Source organism: Theobroma umbraticum, unplaced genomic scaffold (assembly GCF_002168275.2).
Source record: "Theobroma umbraticum cultivar Fairchild unplaced genomic scaffold, ASM216827v3 scaffold_147.0, whole genome shotgun sequence".
NCBI lineage: Eukaryota > Viridiplantae > Streptophyta > Magnoliopsida > Malvales > Malvaceae > Theobroma > Theobroma umbraticum.
In genome coordinates, this window is record NW_018397259.1 from 7,623,323 (window position 1) to 7,637,814 (window position 14,492).

Sequence of the window (14,492 nt, forward strand, 5' to 3'; positions counted from 1 at the left end):
CTTTTCAACCCAAATCTTTAATACTATTTTTCTTTTAAATATTATTGGCAAAATTTTTTAAAGAAAAAAAAACTATTCATTCACATGAATTTTGTGTTTTTTTTACTCAATTGAATATTATATAGATATTTTTTTTCTCAATAAACACTCTATAAATAAATTCTGTTCTCAAAAGGATTAGATTGTTAATTTTATTTAAAAAATTATAAATATACTGTAAGTGTAAACAAATAAATTAACTTTGAATTGGAGTATTTTGATAAATTTATTAAACAAAATTAGTTATATAAACAATATTAATAAAAAAAACCCACAGAATATTATATGAAATTTACCACCTTCATATTTGTACTTGCAGACGTCAGAAGATTATGATTCCAAACCTGAAAGGGTGAAAGGGTGAGATGTCATATGATACATGAGTATTACAATTAGTTTGAAAGCTAGGAAAGTCCGCAGCAGCCAATGCTACACTATATTTCGAGTTTGACAAAACGGAGGAGAGAGTGTGGATGTGACTTCGGTGGCATATGCCTGCCGCGTGGTGATCCAACTATTTGTGGCTATAAGGAATAAAGGTGCTGATTTGCTTACGTAAAAGTATGATTTGAAGCCTGCCATAGGTTGCTTTCTTTTGCTGCTCAGTGCTTATCAACTCCCAAATTGGGTGGTACGTGGTGGGTTGGTGAAGGTGGCATTGCGCCTTTTTAGATGGTCAGTTCACCTCCTTAAGAATCCATCTTCTTCATTCCTTTCTGTTAACTTTATATACAGTCCAATTGGAGGATAGATCAACCTCATAATTGGAGGTTCTGACATGTGAGTAAACAGGGATAAAGGGGTAGGTCACATGGAGAATGTTACTTCTTAATCCCTGGTAGGCAAGGTGATCACATTCCCATGCATACGATAGGCAAAGAGTAAGACTGTAATAAGAGTGAGGATCATGTTCTATGTATGAGGGAATATACGAGGAGAGTCTGCTATTTTCTATAAATACAGCTGTAAACACAAAAAAAAAAAAAAATCATCCTGGTTAATCAAAATTATTATACCTACAATATATCAGGGTTCATCCAAGTCAATCAGTGTCATGACTAGGTGAGGTATCGAAGTGGCTTTCGCGCCTGTTGGACTCGATGAGCATCAAAACAACTTCCCGCATTGTTGGTCTTTCAAAAGGAGACATGCTTGTGCATATCAAAGCAATTTTCAGGACTATTATCATATGAGAGATGGTACTCTCATCTTGTTGATTCAACCGAGCATCAAGTATTCCTGGTGACAATGAATGATCTCTGATGTAATTTCTCACCCATGTTACCAGATCACCGCCTTGGTCTAGAGGTTGAACCGGTGTTCTGCCTGTCAGCAACTCCAATAGGACAACTCCATAGCTATAGATGTCACATTTCTCTGTGACTTTCATGGTGTATGCATATTCTGCATTTAAATAACCACGCTTATCAACCTTTCAAAAAAAAAAAAAAAAACCATGCTTAGCAGTTAAAATGTCTTAAATGATTGCAACGTTCTGATGGAGTAAAATTTGATGGCAGAGTATGGAAGCCATAAATGCCAATATTTCGAGCAAGAATTTCATATATTCACTATCCTTTTGCAACAGATTTTAAGCATGTAAACATGGAACTCATCAACTTGGATATGTATAACAGTAAAACTAGCACCGCTGATGGATTTATTCACTAGTTCAAGCATGATGTTACTTCTGATATTTATATTGACAGCATGATTTGGCCAAAAAGAAGCAGAAGTTTTAAACTTCAAACAAATAAATTGTAAATGAAAGGGTTACAAGAGATTGCTTACCTGGAGCAATGTAGCCGTAAGAACCTGCAATTGCAGACACTGACTTGGATTGAGGCATGTCAATAACTTTTGCCAATCCGAAGTCACCAACATGAGCTTCAAACTTGTCATCAAGCAAAATGTTATTGGACTTTATATCGCGGTGAAAAATTCTAGGCTTGCAATCATGATGCAAATAAGCAAGACCTTGAGCAGCCCCCAAGGCAATCAGGAATCTTGTCCTCCAATCAAGATTGCAAGATGCCCCATGAAGCAGCTCTCCCAAACTGCCTCTTGACATGTATTCATAAAGAAGCAGATTGGAACCTTGGTGGTAGCAGAAACCATAAAGCTTCACAATATTTCGGTGCCTGATATTCCCCAATGTTAGAATTTCAGCGCGGAAGCTGTTGTCCACGTTATTGTTGCCCTCCCTGTTGGATGCAAGCTTCTTAACGGCAATCACATGACCCCTTGGTAAGACGGCTTTATATACAGTTCCACAAGCTCCCCTACCAACAACAAAGCGCTCATCAAAATTGTCAGTGGCTGCAAGCAAGTCCTGGAAAGTGAATCCTTCCTTTGGGGAAAAGTAAATGTCTGAAACTCGAGCAGCAGAAGGTTTTTCTTGCAAAGGAGCAACTATTTCAACAGGGCGTCTCATGAAATATATAATAACTACTATTAAAATAAGAGAAACCCCACCAACGGCTGCTGCAACTATAGCCACAACTTTACCTAAACGGGTACCTTTATTTTCTGTATCTGGAAGAAGAAAGAATGAAGATGGTAGTGGATTACAACCATCAAGAGGTCCACCGCAGAGACCATTGTTCTCAAAAAAGCTGCTGGTAGACATGTTTTGGAGGCGTGGTAGAGAAGGTATAGGCCCTTTTAAGTCATTATAGGAAAAGTTGCATCCGAGTAAGCTTGATAGATTCCCAAAAGAACCTGGGATTTCACCAGTCAAATGGTTGTTATTGAGCAGAAGGTTTTCCAGTAAAACAAGGTTCCCAAGCTCAGGAGGGATTACTCCAGAGAGATTGTTATAGCTGAGATTCAATGCAATTTGCAAGCTGGAGAGGGCACCTAATTCAGCTGGTATATTACCGGAAAATGAGTTGCCACCCATTTGTAACTCAGTTAAACGAATGAGATTTCCTAGTGCTGGAGTTATTACCCCTGACAGATGATTGTCTGAAAGCTTGAGAAGCTCCAACTGAGATAGTGTTCCCACCTCCTCAGGTAAATTGCCTGTAAATCTATTCCGGTTGAGATCAAGTCGTTGAAGCATTTTGCAGTTAAAAGTTTCTGGTGGTATGGTTCCAGTGAGAGAGTTGGATGAGATGTTAAAGGTCACCAACTGGGAAAGATTACCAATCTCTCTTGGCAACTTTGATGTAAAGTAGTTATATGAAAGGTGTAGCCTTTGCAAGGTTTTGCAGTTTCCAATCTCCGAAGGAATTGGTCCACTGAACTTGTTCTGGTCCAGTTCAACCGCAGACAGGTTTACCAATTTGCACAGACTAGATGGAAAACTTCCTGTCAGGCTGTTTCCAACTAAAAGAAGTTGAACTAGTTTTTTGCAGTTTGTAACACCAGATGGGATGTTTCCAGTAAGCTTGTTTGACCCCAGGTTCAGAAAGATCAGGTTAGAGTTTCTGCAAAGATGACGAGGGATACTTCCTTCTAGTTGATTGTCTGATAAATCAACTACCCAAAGTGAGCTAGAAACCCCGAGTTTTTGAGGAATGCTACCACTCAATGAATTGTCAAAGAGCTGCAACATGATCAATTCTGTCAGATATTGGAATCCCATAGGAATAGGACCAGCGAGAGAATTTATGGAGAGATCAAGCCTTGTCAAATTCTTCAAAGTGGTAAGCTCAACAGGAATAACACCTGTAAGCTGGTTCTCAAAAAGATAAAGCAAACGCAACCCCTTTATCTTGCTGAACTCAACTGGTATCTCTCCAGTTAACATATTCTCCGAGAAATCAATTTCTTCTGCAAAAGAAAGATTCCCAATCTCCCTTGGAATTGTTCCATTCAATTGGTTTCTGTAGAGGTATAACCACTTGAGATTCATAAGGTTCCCAAGCTCCTTGGGTACCATTCCAACAAGCTTGTTGTCATAGAGAGCAAGAATGCTCAAATTTGTACAATTTCCAAGCTCCTGTGGAATGGACCCTGAGAGCTGATTATCCCAAAGGATTAACTCTTTCAAGTTCTTAAGCATTCCAATCTCTTTTGGTATTTTGCCGGTCAATGCGTTTTGTGCAAGACCAAGATATTGCAAGCTCTCACATGAACCTATTTCTGATGGTAAACTTCCTGTCAACAAATTCTCCCCTGCTCGAAAACTTTTCAGTCTCTTAAGGTTTCCAAGAGAACTCGGCAATGATCCACTAAAGTTGTTGCTATATGCAACCAATTGTGTCAAAGAAGAAAGATTTCCAATCTCTTCAGGTAAAGGCCCTGATAATCTATTGTTGAATATATTTAGAGTTTCCAAACAAGAAAGGCTGCCTAGTTCTTTGGGAATATGGGCTTCGAATTTGTTGTTGTTTAGATTGAGAACCTCCAAACTTGAACAATTTCCAATCTCTTTAGGAATGTTCCGAGACAACCCATTGGAAGAAAGATCAAGGGAAGTCAACTGAACCAATCCACCAATGCTTGGGGACAAAAAACCAGAAAGGTTCATTGAACTCAAATTAAGAGACTGGACTACAGGATTGTAATAATCAAGGGTGGTGCAATTCACACCTTCCCAGCCACAAGGAGTTGGATCATTGGGGTTCCAATTACCCAGAAAATTGAACTTGTCAACAAGGTTACTCTTAATATCAAGAAGATATTGACCCTCAGAGTTGAGCCCTATGGATTGATGAACCCAAAGGACATGAATAAGAATAAAAACAGTGAACAGTCTACATGATAATGATCTCTCCATATCCAAAGGTGCATTCACATGAAGAATAGAAATATTAAGGCTGAAAGGACTCAAACCAAATCCCAGAAACATGAACTATCCAGATACATATAAATCTACTCCCATGACATGATCATCAGGTTCCCACAAACCCAGCCTGAAGTTGAAAGGAGAGTTTCAAACTATCAATATATATACATAAGTTATAAGATGAATGGAATTAAAGCATGGAATAAACAGTAAACAACTCTATACAACTTAAACAATAGAACAACAAAAAGAAAGTCTTTGACATACCTCTATGGAGTTCATGTAGAACCCTTCCAAGGAAAACAACTACTGCAGGAAAAGTTTTATGAGTTTCCCAGAAAATATTTATACAAGGAAACCTCCGAGGCTCAAACTTTGATTGCAACTATGAACTGGGGCTGCATTAAATATGAACTGTTTCTTCTATGCAGTTTCTTATTGGTCTTTTGTGATATGGACTCAAAGTTCAATAAACTAACAGCTTTCTTTTTCTAGGATTATGTTAAAAGCAACTTAGAAAGGCCAAGTGTTTTCAATTTGTCTATGTTCAGAATGATTTGAAGAAAATCTTTCTTTTGCTTGGTGGAGATGTGAAGGATATGTAGGAAAGGGATGGCCGACAAAGCATGACCGTGCTCTTTTTTCTCTTCTCTCTCACTCCATCTCTTTGCATTTTTTTTTAGTGCTTCAAAAAAGTTAACCGGAACTCTGTTTTTTTTTTCTTAAAACTCTTTTCTTTCAGGGTTTTATACTTTTATTCCTCCTTTTCTCATTCTTTTCCACGACTGAAAAGGCTTCTGTTATGGGTTTCAGTGCACTCCCATGGCTTACAGCCAACCAATTTTAATCTAGGTTAGGTGCATAGGGTGGTTTATAGTCTAGAAATTGATGAATTTTTAAGCCATCAACTTGCTTACAATAGAAACAAGGTTACCATGTACTAAACCAATGACTTAAGTTGTTAGTACTCTTCCTTATTTTAATACATGAGTAGGTTTCTACACTATCACATCTAGTGGAATTGAAGTTAAAATATAAATCCAACTTTTGTTTAATTTGAGGTAACTCTACAAAATTTACACGCCAATTTAAACTCTTCCACTCCTTATACATGAACCGAAACTCTAAAGAGGTTCTTGGCCAAAAAAAGAAGTGTAAAACGATTAAAATAACCAATTATATAATTCAAGTTGTGAGTTGCTAGACTTCATAGATTCTTTCAATAGTAATAAACTATGACTTGAAAACTTCTTGGAATAAAACCAACATGATTTTGTTCTCCTAGCTAGAGAAGCTGCCAGGGATGGTTTATGGGTTGCCTTAGTTTTCTCCCTCCTCCCCTGCACATTGGGAAACTGGCTATCTCTATGTTCCCTCCCCCCTCATGTCAAAAAATTAATGATATTTCTCCATCTTGTCTCCCCTCTATATTGTTATTATAAGTATAAAATCTGTGCTCAAGTCAACTTCAAATTCTGAATTACTCAGAATTTGGTCATGGAATGAATGGGTTTTCTTCTACACCTAACTTACCCAAGTACTTTTTCTTGTAGATAACATAACTTTTTACCATCATAAATTATTATTTCATCCCATCCAGGTCAAATTTGTCATCTTAGTTAGGATCTAGATAATAGATTCAAAGAAGTAAAACAGATGGCCAGTCAGATGTGTTATGCTAAGGGAAAGTCCAAACAACTGTGCTGCACAAAATCTTATTTTCTTCATCCATAATCATTACATAGTACACTTTAGGAGCTGGTCAAATTTGCATTTTCACCTAGCTAGGCAAGCCCTTTTCCATTTTCATCCATTCCTTACCGTCCTTAATGAAAATGGGCAAAACCCCATTGGTCTTTCTCACAATGATAACTTTGAATAAAACCTCATTCCCCTTCCAACCCCTAGTCAATGATGAAATGATATGCCATTTCTGACATAGTAAGGTTATCCCCATTTTACACCTATGATTTCCACTACTATAACACCATAAATTTTTTATTTTTTTTTCTTTAGTTTTTCCACATTACACATGCTTTGTCATTGCTGACGGTTTCCCTCAAACATCACATAGTTTTCTTTTAAAATAACATTAAAATTGTCCTAGTAATCACATTTGTATAGTACTATCTACTCTTTTTATACGTGTGAGAATGTTACAATACTTAGATGGTGGGCAAAAGCCAAATGAAAAGAATGTTTAAATTATTTCTTTTAACATATTTTGCATATAGGCTGCTGGGGTCCTCTCCATCTCCCAGGTGTGGTTGTCAAGATTTCCAGCCTCCACTTTGCAAAGCACTCTCTTATCAAATTAGACACTTCTTTTGCTGTTGTGCATATCATTTATATTTTGGGATATCTCTTCTCTTGTTGGTGGATTTTTTTTATATATAAAATATTTAACCTGATTTAATCACGTTAATATAGATTTGGGTATTGGGTTTTAGGGTTACTTATTTATGTCCATGAAATTTTCTCTTCAAAATAGTTGATTAATTAGTTGTTGTTATGTATGTGACAAGCTCCTATATGATAAGTCTATCTGTATTTAAAAAATTATATGGATTTAGGCAAATATTAATATATTTATAAGATAAACCATAACTCAAACTTTTATTCTCTCCAAAACAGTTGAGATAGCTAGCTAAGATATTGATGATAGTTGTTGTTAATTATTTAACAAGTTACTATTTGATCAAGTCCATATCCCCATTTGAGAGGCTGGTATGGCTATTATACTGCTAATATTATTTTCTCCCCCAACCCAAAAAAGAAAAAATGATAAATAAAATAGACTATTCCTGCCATGTTTAATGAGTCGATTGGAACAGTTGATTGAATGGGGTGAATTATGAGACTTTTGACGTTATAATGGATGAGTCAAAGCAAGCAAACCACCAAGTTTGCTCTTATGGGGCCACTGTTGTTTTTTTCTTGTGTGTGATAACATTTAACCCAAAGTGGATTTACATGCTTTGATGTTGAAACATTTGACTTTCTCTGGCCTCAGTTGGGTGTGCACCTGCCTCATTTTGTGGCCTTTGAATAAGCTTTTTGCATTTTTCCCCTATTATTGTCCTTTGCAAAATTCTAAAGTTTTTGCTTGCAAGCTACACTTAGCTCAATAGTTTGGCATCAATTATTGGGGCTTTTTGCATTATTATTTTTGTTGTTCTCCCTAATCCAATCTAAACTTGCCAAGAAGAAATAATGGGAAGATTATTGCATTTTGTATAGTTGGATATTAACCTATCTAAAAACAATTCTTTTGGTATTATGAGATTATCTTCAAATACTAGAAAATAAGTTTTTCTCGATCTAAAAAAAAAAACCCCCATATTTTTATTTTTTAAGACTTTAGTTAGTTTAAAAAATGATAAAAATATATAAAAAATAGTTAAAAAAAGGAATTGTATAGATGTTTAGTTGAAAACTCAAAGTCAAGTAGTATATATATACATGTTCATGCTAGTTAAAGATGGGTTGAATATGACCATATTGAACAAAATGATATTGCTACTTCATATTGTTCTTGTTCACCAGAGTGGCAAGAAATCAAGAACAAATAATAGCAATATGATATATCCATTGTTGAATTCTAACAGTCGTTTTCCTTTACAAAAGAAAAAAGAAAGAAAATTGTTTAATTATCTTGCTTTTGTCTAAAGATGCCAAATTAGCACCGCCCATGAAGGCATGAAGGACAGGTGCTTTTGATCATATAATCAACATGGCAAGATATGGCATTAGAAGCACATAACAACCAATCATGTCTAGTTATTATAAAATAATTAAATTATATAAATTTATGTTATCTCCATCTATGAAAAGAATTCTATAATACACTTTGTGAGCTTGAAATTTTCCTTCATTAGTTGGTAAGCTAAGTTTGTTCCCAAAAGAAATTGTTGTTGGTGGGTAGATTTTATAATCCCCTTTGACCTCTTTTCTTTAGTACACTCTTTTCATTTGTTTTGTCTTTTTTGTATGGTGCATTGACCCTTTTCATTAGGTACACTTTGCATTTCCTTTTTATGGTACACTGAATCCTTCTGCTCCCCTCTTTCTTGGGTTCAAATGCCTTTCTCTTATCTTCCATGTTATCAGATGTTCCCTGGACAGCTTGACTGACATGGCAAGAACAAGTAATTCAATGTTTATCTGTAGATCCATGAATCAATCGACAAATTTCAGACATGGAGACAGAATGTGGAGAAAGTCATGGAAATTGTGAAAGCTGCTAAGCACTTTGGCTGTTTGCTTAGAGCTTCTTTACACTAAACAACATAGCAATGGCCTAACCATTGCAATGGCAGAAGAAGAATGAATTTTGCATGCATGCCAGGTATCCACTTACAAAATTGAATTAGAATTAATCATTCCATATGTTGATGATGAGTGTTATACATGAGCTCATTGACTTTTTTTCACATCGACTATCTGCGTGGGATATATATACATTTTGTTCCATCCCAAGTATATAACAACTTCGGAAAACTTTAAATACCTACACATTACATAATGAGGAGACAGATAAACTCATTCAGGTACTCTTCTGCGGTAGGGTTTCAAATGCAGAAACAGTATTCTCGAACTTAATCCGATGCAGAGGGGCACCACTTTGCTTGATAGCGCAAGCTGTTTTGTCTTCGAGAGGGCAACGTGCTTTCAGCATTGAAAATACGTGATTGTTCAACCTTCTTGCTTTCTTCATTGCTTCTAACAAGGTATCCCATCCCTTTTCAAAATATTAATGCAGTCAGCAATAGACCATATACAAAGTGACAAGCAAACTGGAGGAAAATCACTATGATTTCTAATTCAATTTTATAACTTCATGAACTTTTTGGTGGCAAAAATCTAGTCTATGTCGACATTGGCAACAACTCATATGAAGAATTGAGACACATGCAAGAAAGCAATTTCTGGTTATTTCGGCAACACAAGCCTCATAATATTATGCGACTCAAAACTACACCACCATAATAGTAGTGATAGGTAAAAGACTCATTCTGAGTTAGCTCGGTCCTAGAGCCCCAAAACCTCAAATCAAACTTCATTCTAGGAAGAATTGGTCATAAGCAGAAGGGGAGAAAAAAACGAAGTCGGTTTTCTATATACATTGACAGATAACTATTTTTTTTTTTTTAAATGCAGATTTAGATGTAGAATTTTGTACCTGGCCAAAATGAGGACTTTTATGTGTTTGTGTGATTGATACAGCTTCAACTTCTGCAACATTTAGGATTTGATATGAAAAATCAAATAGCTCAAAATGCAGCTGTTGCCCCAGCAAGTATATTATGGTACAACCACCCCAAGCAACTGAGTCACCCAGCATATCGTGATTGTTTGGCTGTAATTGAACAGACTGTTCCAGATATCCCTATGGCCCAAGAAGCAGAAAAGATCAGTTGTAGCAAAAGATACTAGAAATAATACAATTCAGGGTCAACAAGATGCAGAGTTAAAGAGTTCATGCAACTCTGTGAGGATAGGTGAACCATACTGATATAGCACTTCACAAGTTTTAGTCAAGCTGTTACAAGGATACTTAAATAGAAATAAGACAGCTTTCAAACTAGAAGTTGAAGCTCACAGCTTACACTGCTGGAATAAATAGCAAAGTTGTATTGTCATAAACATACTCTTATCCAAACATGGAAGCATTGATAATGTGATCCATCATTACAGAATTATATTGGACGAAAAGATGTGTCATAAAATCTAGAATTGGGAGCCAATCCAGCAGGTAAATCCAGCCAGAAGATATATTAAAGCAGTATGTTTATGCTTAGAGATCAAATCACTAATATCGGAACAACATTTTGCCATTAAAGCAATATATTAAAGAGGTTGTGTTCAATGATCCTTTTGGAAAAATCAATTTAATAAAAAAGTGACAAGATGCATGTAATTTATATATTCTCTACAGTGTCAGGCAAAATTCAACAACTTCTGGAGTTGTAATTTTTACTAGTTCATGAAAGGGTAACATCAGATGCATCTTATTATAACAAAACTTATGAGATCTTTTGCTGTCTATTTTTCTCTAACAGGTTGAGCTACAGCAAGATAAAGCAGCAAACTTTCCTCTTTTCTTCCAACTAAATGCAACTCAAGCGGAGAAAAAAATAATTACCAACCAACATACACCCCTCTTAAAAAGTTTCAGACATTGCAAGATTATGAAATTTAGCTGTCAAGATCCATCATCATTAAAGATACGGATATTTTCACGTTCAGGGTAATTAAAGGTTGTTCCTTACAATTTGGAGGCCACTATATATACGATAGAAATCCTTTGAAGTTGTGATGTCAATGAACCCAGTCTTGGGAGCAGCACTCCATTTACTGCAATATTTATCTAATGCTGCACTTGTAAATGCAAGGGCGTATTCCAACACACTTCCAGTATTCAAGTTAGCCTTGTACAAAAGATCTGCAGCACAAGGAAGACACAACAACCTTTAGAACAGAGAAGCACCAAGAAAAGTACACAAACTTAGAACATGGCATAAACTTCTACAGGCAACATAGAGATAGTCACTGCTTATTCAAGAGTGGGATATTAATGATTACATAAACACTTACTGCATCATGTTAATGTAACCATTTGACCACCCATTCCACCATGGTTGCTGTCAACAGTTAACCATTTTCCTTGAAAAGTTTAAGGTCTATATTGGTTTAAAAACATTTTTCTTGATTTTCATTAACCTAAATGTCAAAGGTTTTGCATGCTTTCCTATTTCTAAGAGACAAGGGCAGAAAGTGTTCCTTAGATTCAAAGTGACATTTGTGGATTGTTCAACTTGATAATTGACAAATTTCTGCTGTTTAGTGAATGGTAAGTAGCCTTGATGAATCATACAGAATCAGCAATACTAAAGTATATGCAATTACAGACCTGCAGCTTCTGCCTGCTTTGACATAGTGTAAAACGAGGTTGGATTTGGGCACCTAGGATTTGACACAATTGCAGTAGTAGCAGATTTGAAGAGGTTGACAACAGGGCTATCTCCACCATTTTGTGATTGCAATGTTTGCCCATCTGCACCAGGACGCAAGCCCAACCAAGGTGCTGTTTGCATGAAATGTGTGGTATCTAACTCTCTCTGTAAAGCAAGCTTGCAACAATTAGAAGCAGAAACAACACAGATACAATCAACTCAGAAACTGATGCAATGAGTTAATGATTAGAATTGTCATGCAACATCATATAAGGTTAAACATAATAAGGTATAAAATATCAATGTGTCCATCAGGTTTGTGATGGGATGCAAGAGATAAGAGAGCGAAAAGGACTTCACCACCACCTTAAGCATACTCAAACATCCATGATTGTACTCATTTATTAATTTGCTTTCTTATCGATTCTAAGACGGGCAGGAACTGTTGATTCTTTTGTGCACCTATATTTTCTCAAATAAATGTTTCATACTTGACATACAGAATAGGAAATGAATTGAACAGATATATAATCATGTACTTTGTTGTAATATTATATTAATTTAAGTTTAAAATATTGTGGCCTTACATTCAGATTGCTCTTTTGCACCTATTGCCAATTTATTTTAAGCTAGATGCATAACCGCATTATTTTTAGTAGCAGCCTCACATGCCAAAGAGTTCGCTATATCTTTCAGACATTTCCAAATCATATGTGTTCCCCTGCAAGTAGTTGGAGTAACACTCACTACATGGAGAATTTTTTATACTAACCAAAACAATATCAAGGAGCCCCATCCAATATAATACGCTTCCAATCTCCTTTATTCCGCGAAGAACTTCTGCTTTTAGCTCTGATTTTGTTCCCCAACTGAGTTGCTCTTTAACGAGCCTCATACATCCTGCATATAGAGAATTCAGTATACAAGTGAAAAGATAAGATGCAGATACTGCCTACACCCTTCGTTCCACCCAAGAACAGAAAGGATGAAAGAAAAAATTCCCGAGGATAATGATTATTAATATATGAATGTAGTACCAAAGAAAGGACATGATTAGATTTCAACCCTCAATCAACCCTCAAATTTTCATTTGCAACCTATCTGGTCCAAGAGTAGCTAGCAGTGCAAAGTATGCTGTTCACAGTGATCATAGGTCATTGGGCAGTGAACCTAGTTGAAAGTCAACAACTTTCATAAAGCAAATTTACTTTTAACATGCATTGAGTTTGTTCCCTTAAGAATTTTACACACCAAAAATTTCCCACCAGTATTCTGGCTTAGCACTAAAGTCCAGAAATATAAATAAAGGAAAGTCTGCCAAATCATTTTGTGGAACTCGGTAAAGGCCACCACAATAACTTTGTTTACCTTCTCTGTAAATGATAAAAACACCTAGAATTTGCACTTTAAAAATTAATGGTGATGCACATTCTTGGAAAGTTCTGCGTTTTGCATCAACAACCATTACGGAAACTCACATTCATAAATTGCTTTGACTTCCTAAAAATGTTCTATAGAAATGTCATGTTGACTGGTGTTTGGTAGAGATCTTTTAGGAATAATTTTACGAATTATTGTATTTTTGTGACTGATTATTAGGGCCTAATATTATGCTTTCTATATTTGTGATAACTTCTTGTTTTAGGGCTGTTTTAGGGTTAACATAGGCTGCTGTAAAATAATTTTTTTATGATAGAGAATAAACACCTCTCTTGTTTTTCCTCCTAACATGGTATTAGAGCTTCTGCCAACTAAAGGAGCCATATTTTTTATTGCTCAGCAGTAGGGGAATCTTGTTTGCTACTCTTGACAGCCGCCAGAAGCCTTGCTTGACTGGTGTTTCAAATCATGGCTAATGGGAAGAAAACAACTACTGAAAAAAGGCTGGTTTGATTGGTGAGAATCCCTCATTACAAATCAGTCCCGTAAAGCTAGATGGAACTAATTATCTTACGTGGTCAATATCTTGTCTATTGTTCATCCAAGCTAGAAGTCTAAAAGGATATGTTACTAGAGATAAACAAAAGCCAGACATCAACAATCCCACCTATAACCAGTAGGAATCTGAATACTCTCCTGTAATGTCATGGCTCATTAATTCCATGCAACCTCAAATTGCCTGAGGTTATCTGTTGCTGAATACTGCATCTAAGATTTGGAATGCAACATCTCAAACCCATTCTCAAGAAGGCAACGATGCACAGATTTATTAGTTGCGGAATAAGGTGCATGAGACGAATCAAGGTGAGATGACTAGTGCTCGATACTTTGCTGAATTGAGTGGTTTATGGCAGCAACTCAACTATTACCAAGATTTCCAAGCAGTACGTTTGAAAATGCAACCAAATTTCAAAAATTAGTGGAAAAAGAACGCATATATGATTTTCTTGCTGGTTTAAATATGGAATATGATCAAATATGGGGTTCAGGTACCTGGTAAGAATCCTTTGCCTTCTTTAAGGCAGACCTATTCATATGTGCAGCAAGAAGAAAGTCGAAGAAGTGCCATGATACACACAGTTTCAGCAGACAAGGCGAGGTTAGTTGCAAATTCCTTTCGTGAGCAGCTGAAAGTCAGTAACTAAGGTCCATCAGACAAGTATCATTTACATTGTGATCATTGTGGGAAGCTAAGGTATACTAAGGTGACTTGTTGGAAGTTGAATAGTCGACCAACTAGGGGTGGTGGAGGTAAACGGATGGGCTCAACAAGACCATAAGCAAACCTATCCGAAGCAGTAGAAATACCTAGAGAGACAACT

General features: G+C 36.2%; 2 protein-coding genes across 2 annotated transcripts in view; both read right to left on the reverse strand.

Moving 5' to 3' along the window:
• Positions 1–476: 476 nt before the first annotated feature.
• Positions 477–5,538, reverse strand: LOC110415380 (Leucine-rich repeat protein kinase family protein). Its single transcript, XM_021427012.2, has 3 exons — positions 5,042–5,538; positions 1,831–4,901; positions 477–1,443 (listed from the first exon to the last, which is right to left on the reverse strand). Exons 2-3 carry the CDS (start codon positions 4,835–4,837, stop codon positions 1,082–1,084), a joined length of 3,369 nt encoding a protein of 1,122 aa, XP_021282687.1. The 5' UTR covers positions 4,838–4,901; positions 5,042–5,538; the 3' UTR covers positions 477–1,081.
• A 3,605-nt stretch (positions 5,539–9,143) lies between these two features.
• PIR121 (transcription activator) overlaps positions 9,144–14,492 on the reverse strand; it is a 22,684-nt gene continuing 17,335 nt past the window's right edge. Inside the window, exons 26-30 of the mRNA XM_021426458.2 lie at positions 12,503–12,630; positions 11,688–11,895; positions 11,047–11,219; positions 9,957–10,163; positions 9,144–9,515 (exon numbers count right to left, since the gene is read on the reverse strand). Of these exons, the coding sequence (XP_021282133.1) occupies positions 9,321–9,515; positions 9,957–10,163; positions 11,047–11,219; positions 11,688–11,895; positions 12,503–12,630 (911 nt within the window). The 3' untranslated portion in view covers positions 9,144–9,320. The remainder of the gene's footprint in view (positions 9,516–9,956; positions 10,164–11,046; positions 11,220–11,687; positions 11,896–12,502; positions 12,631–14,492) is intronic.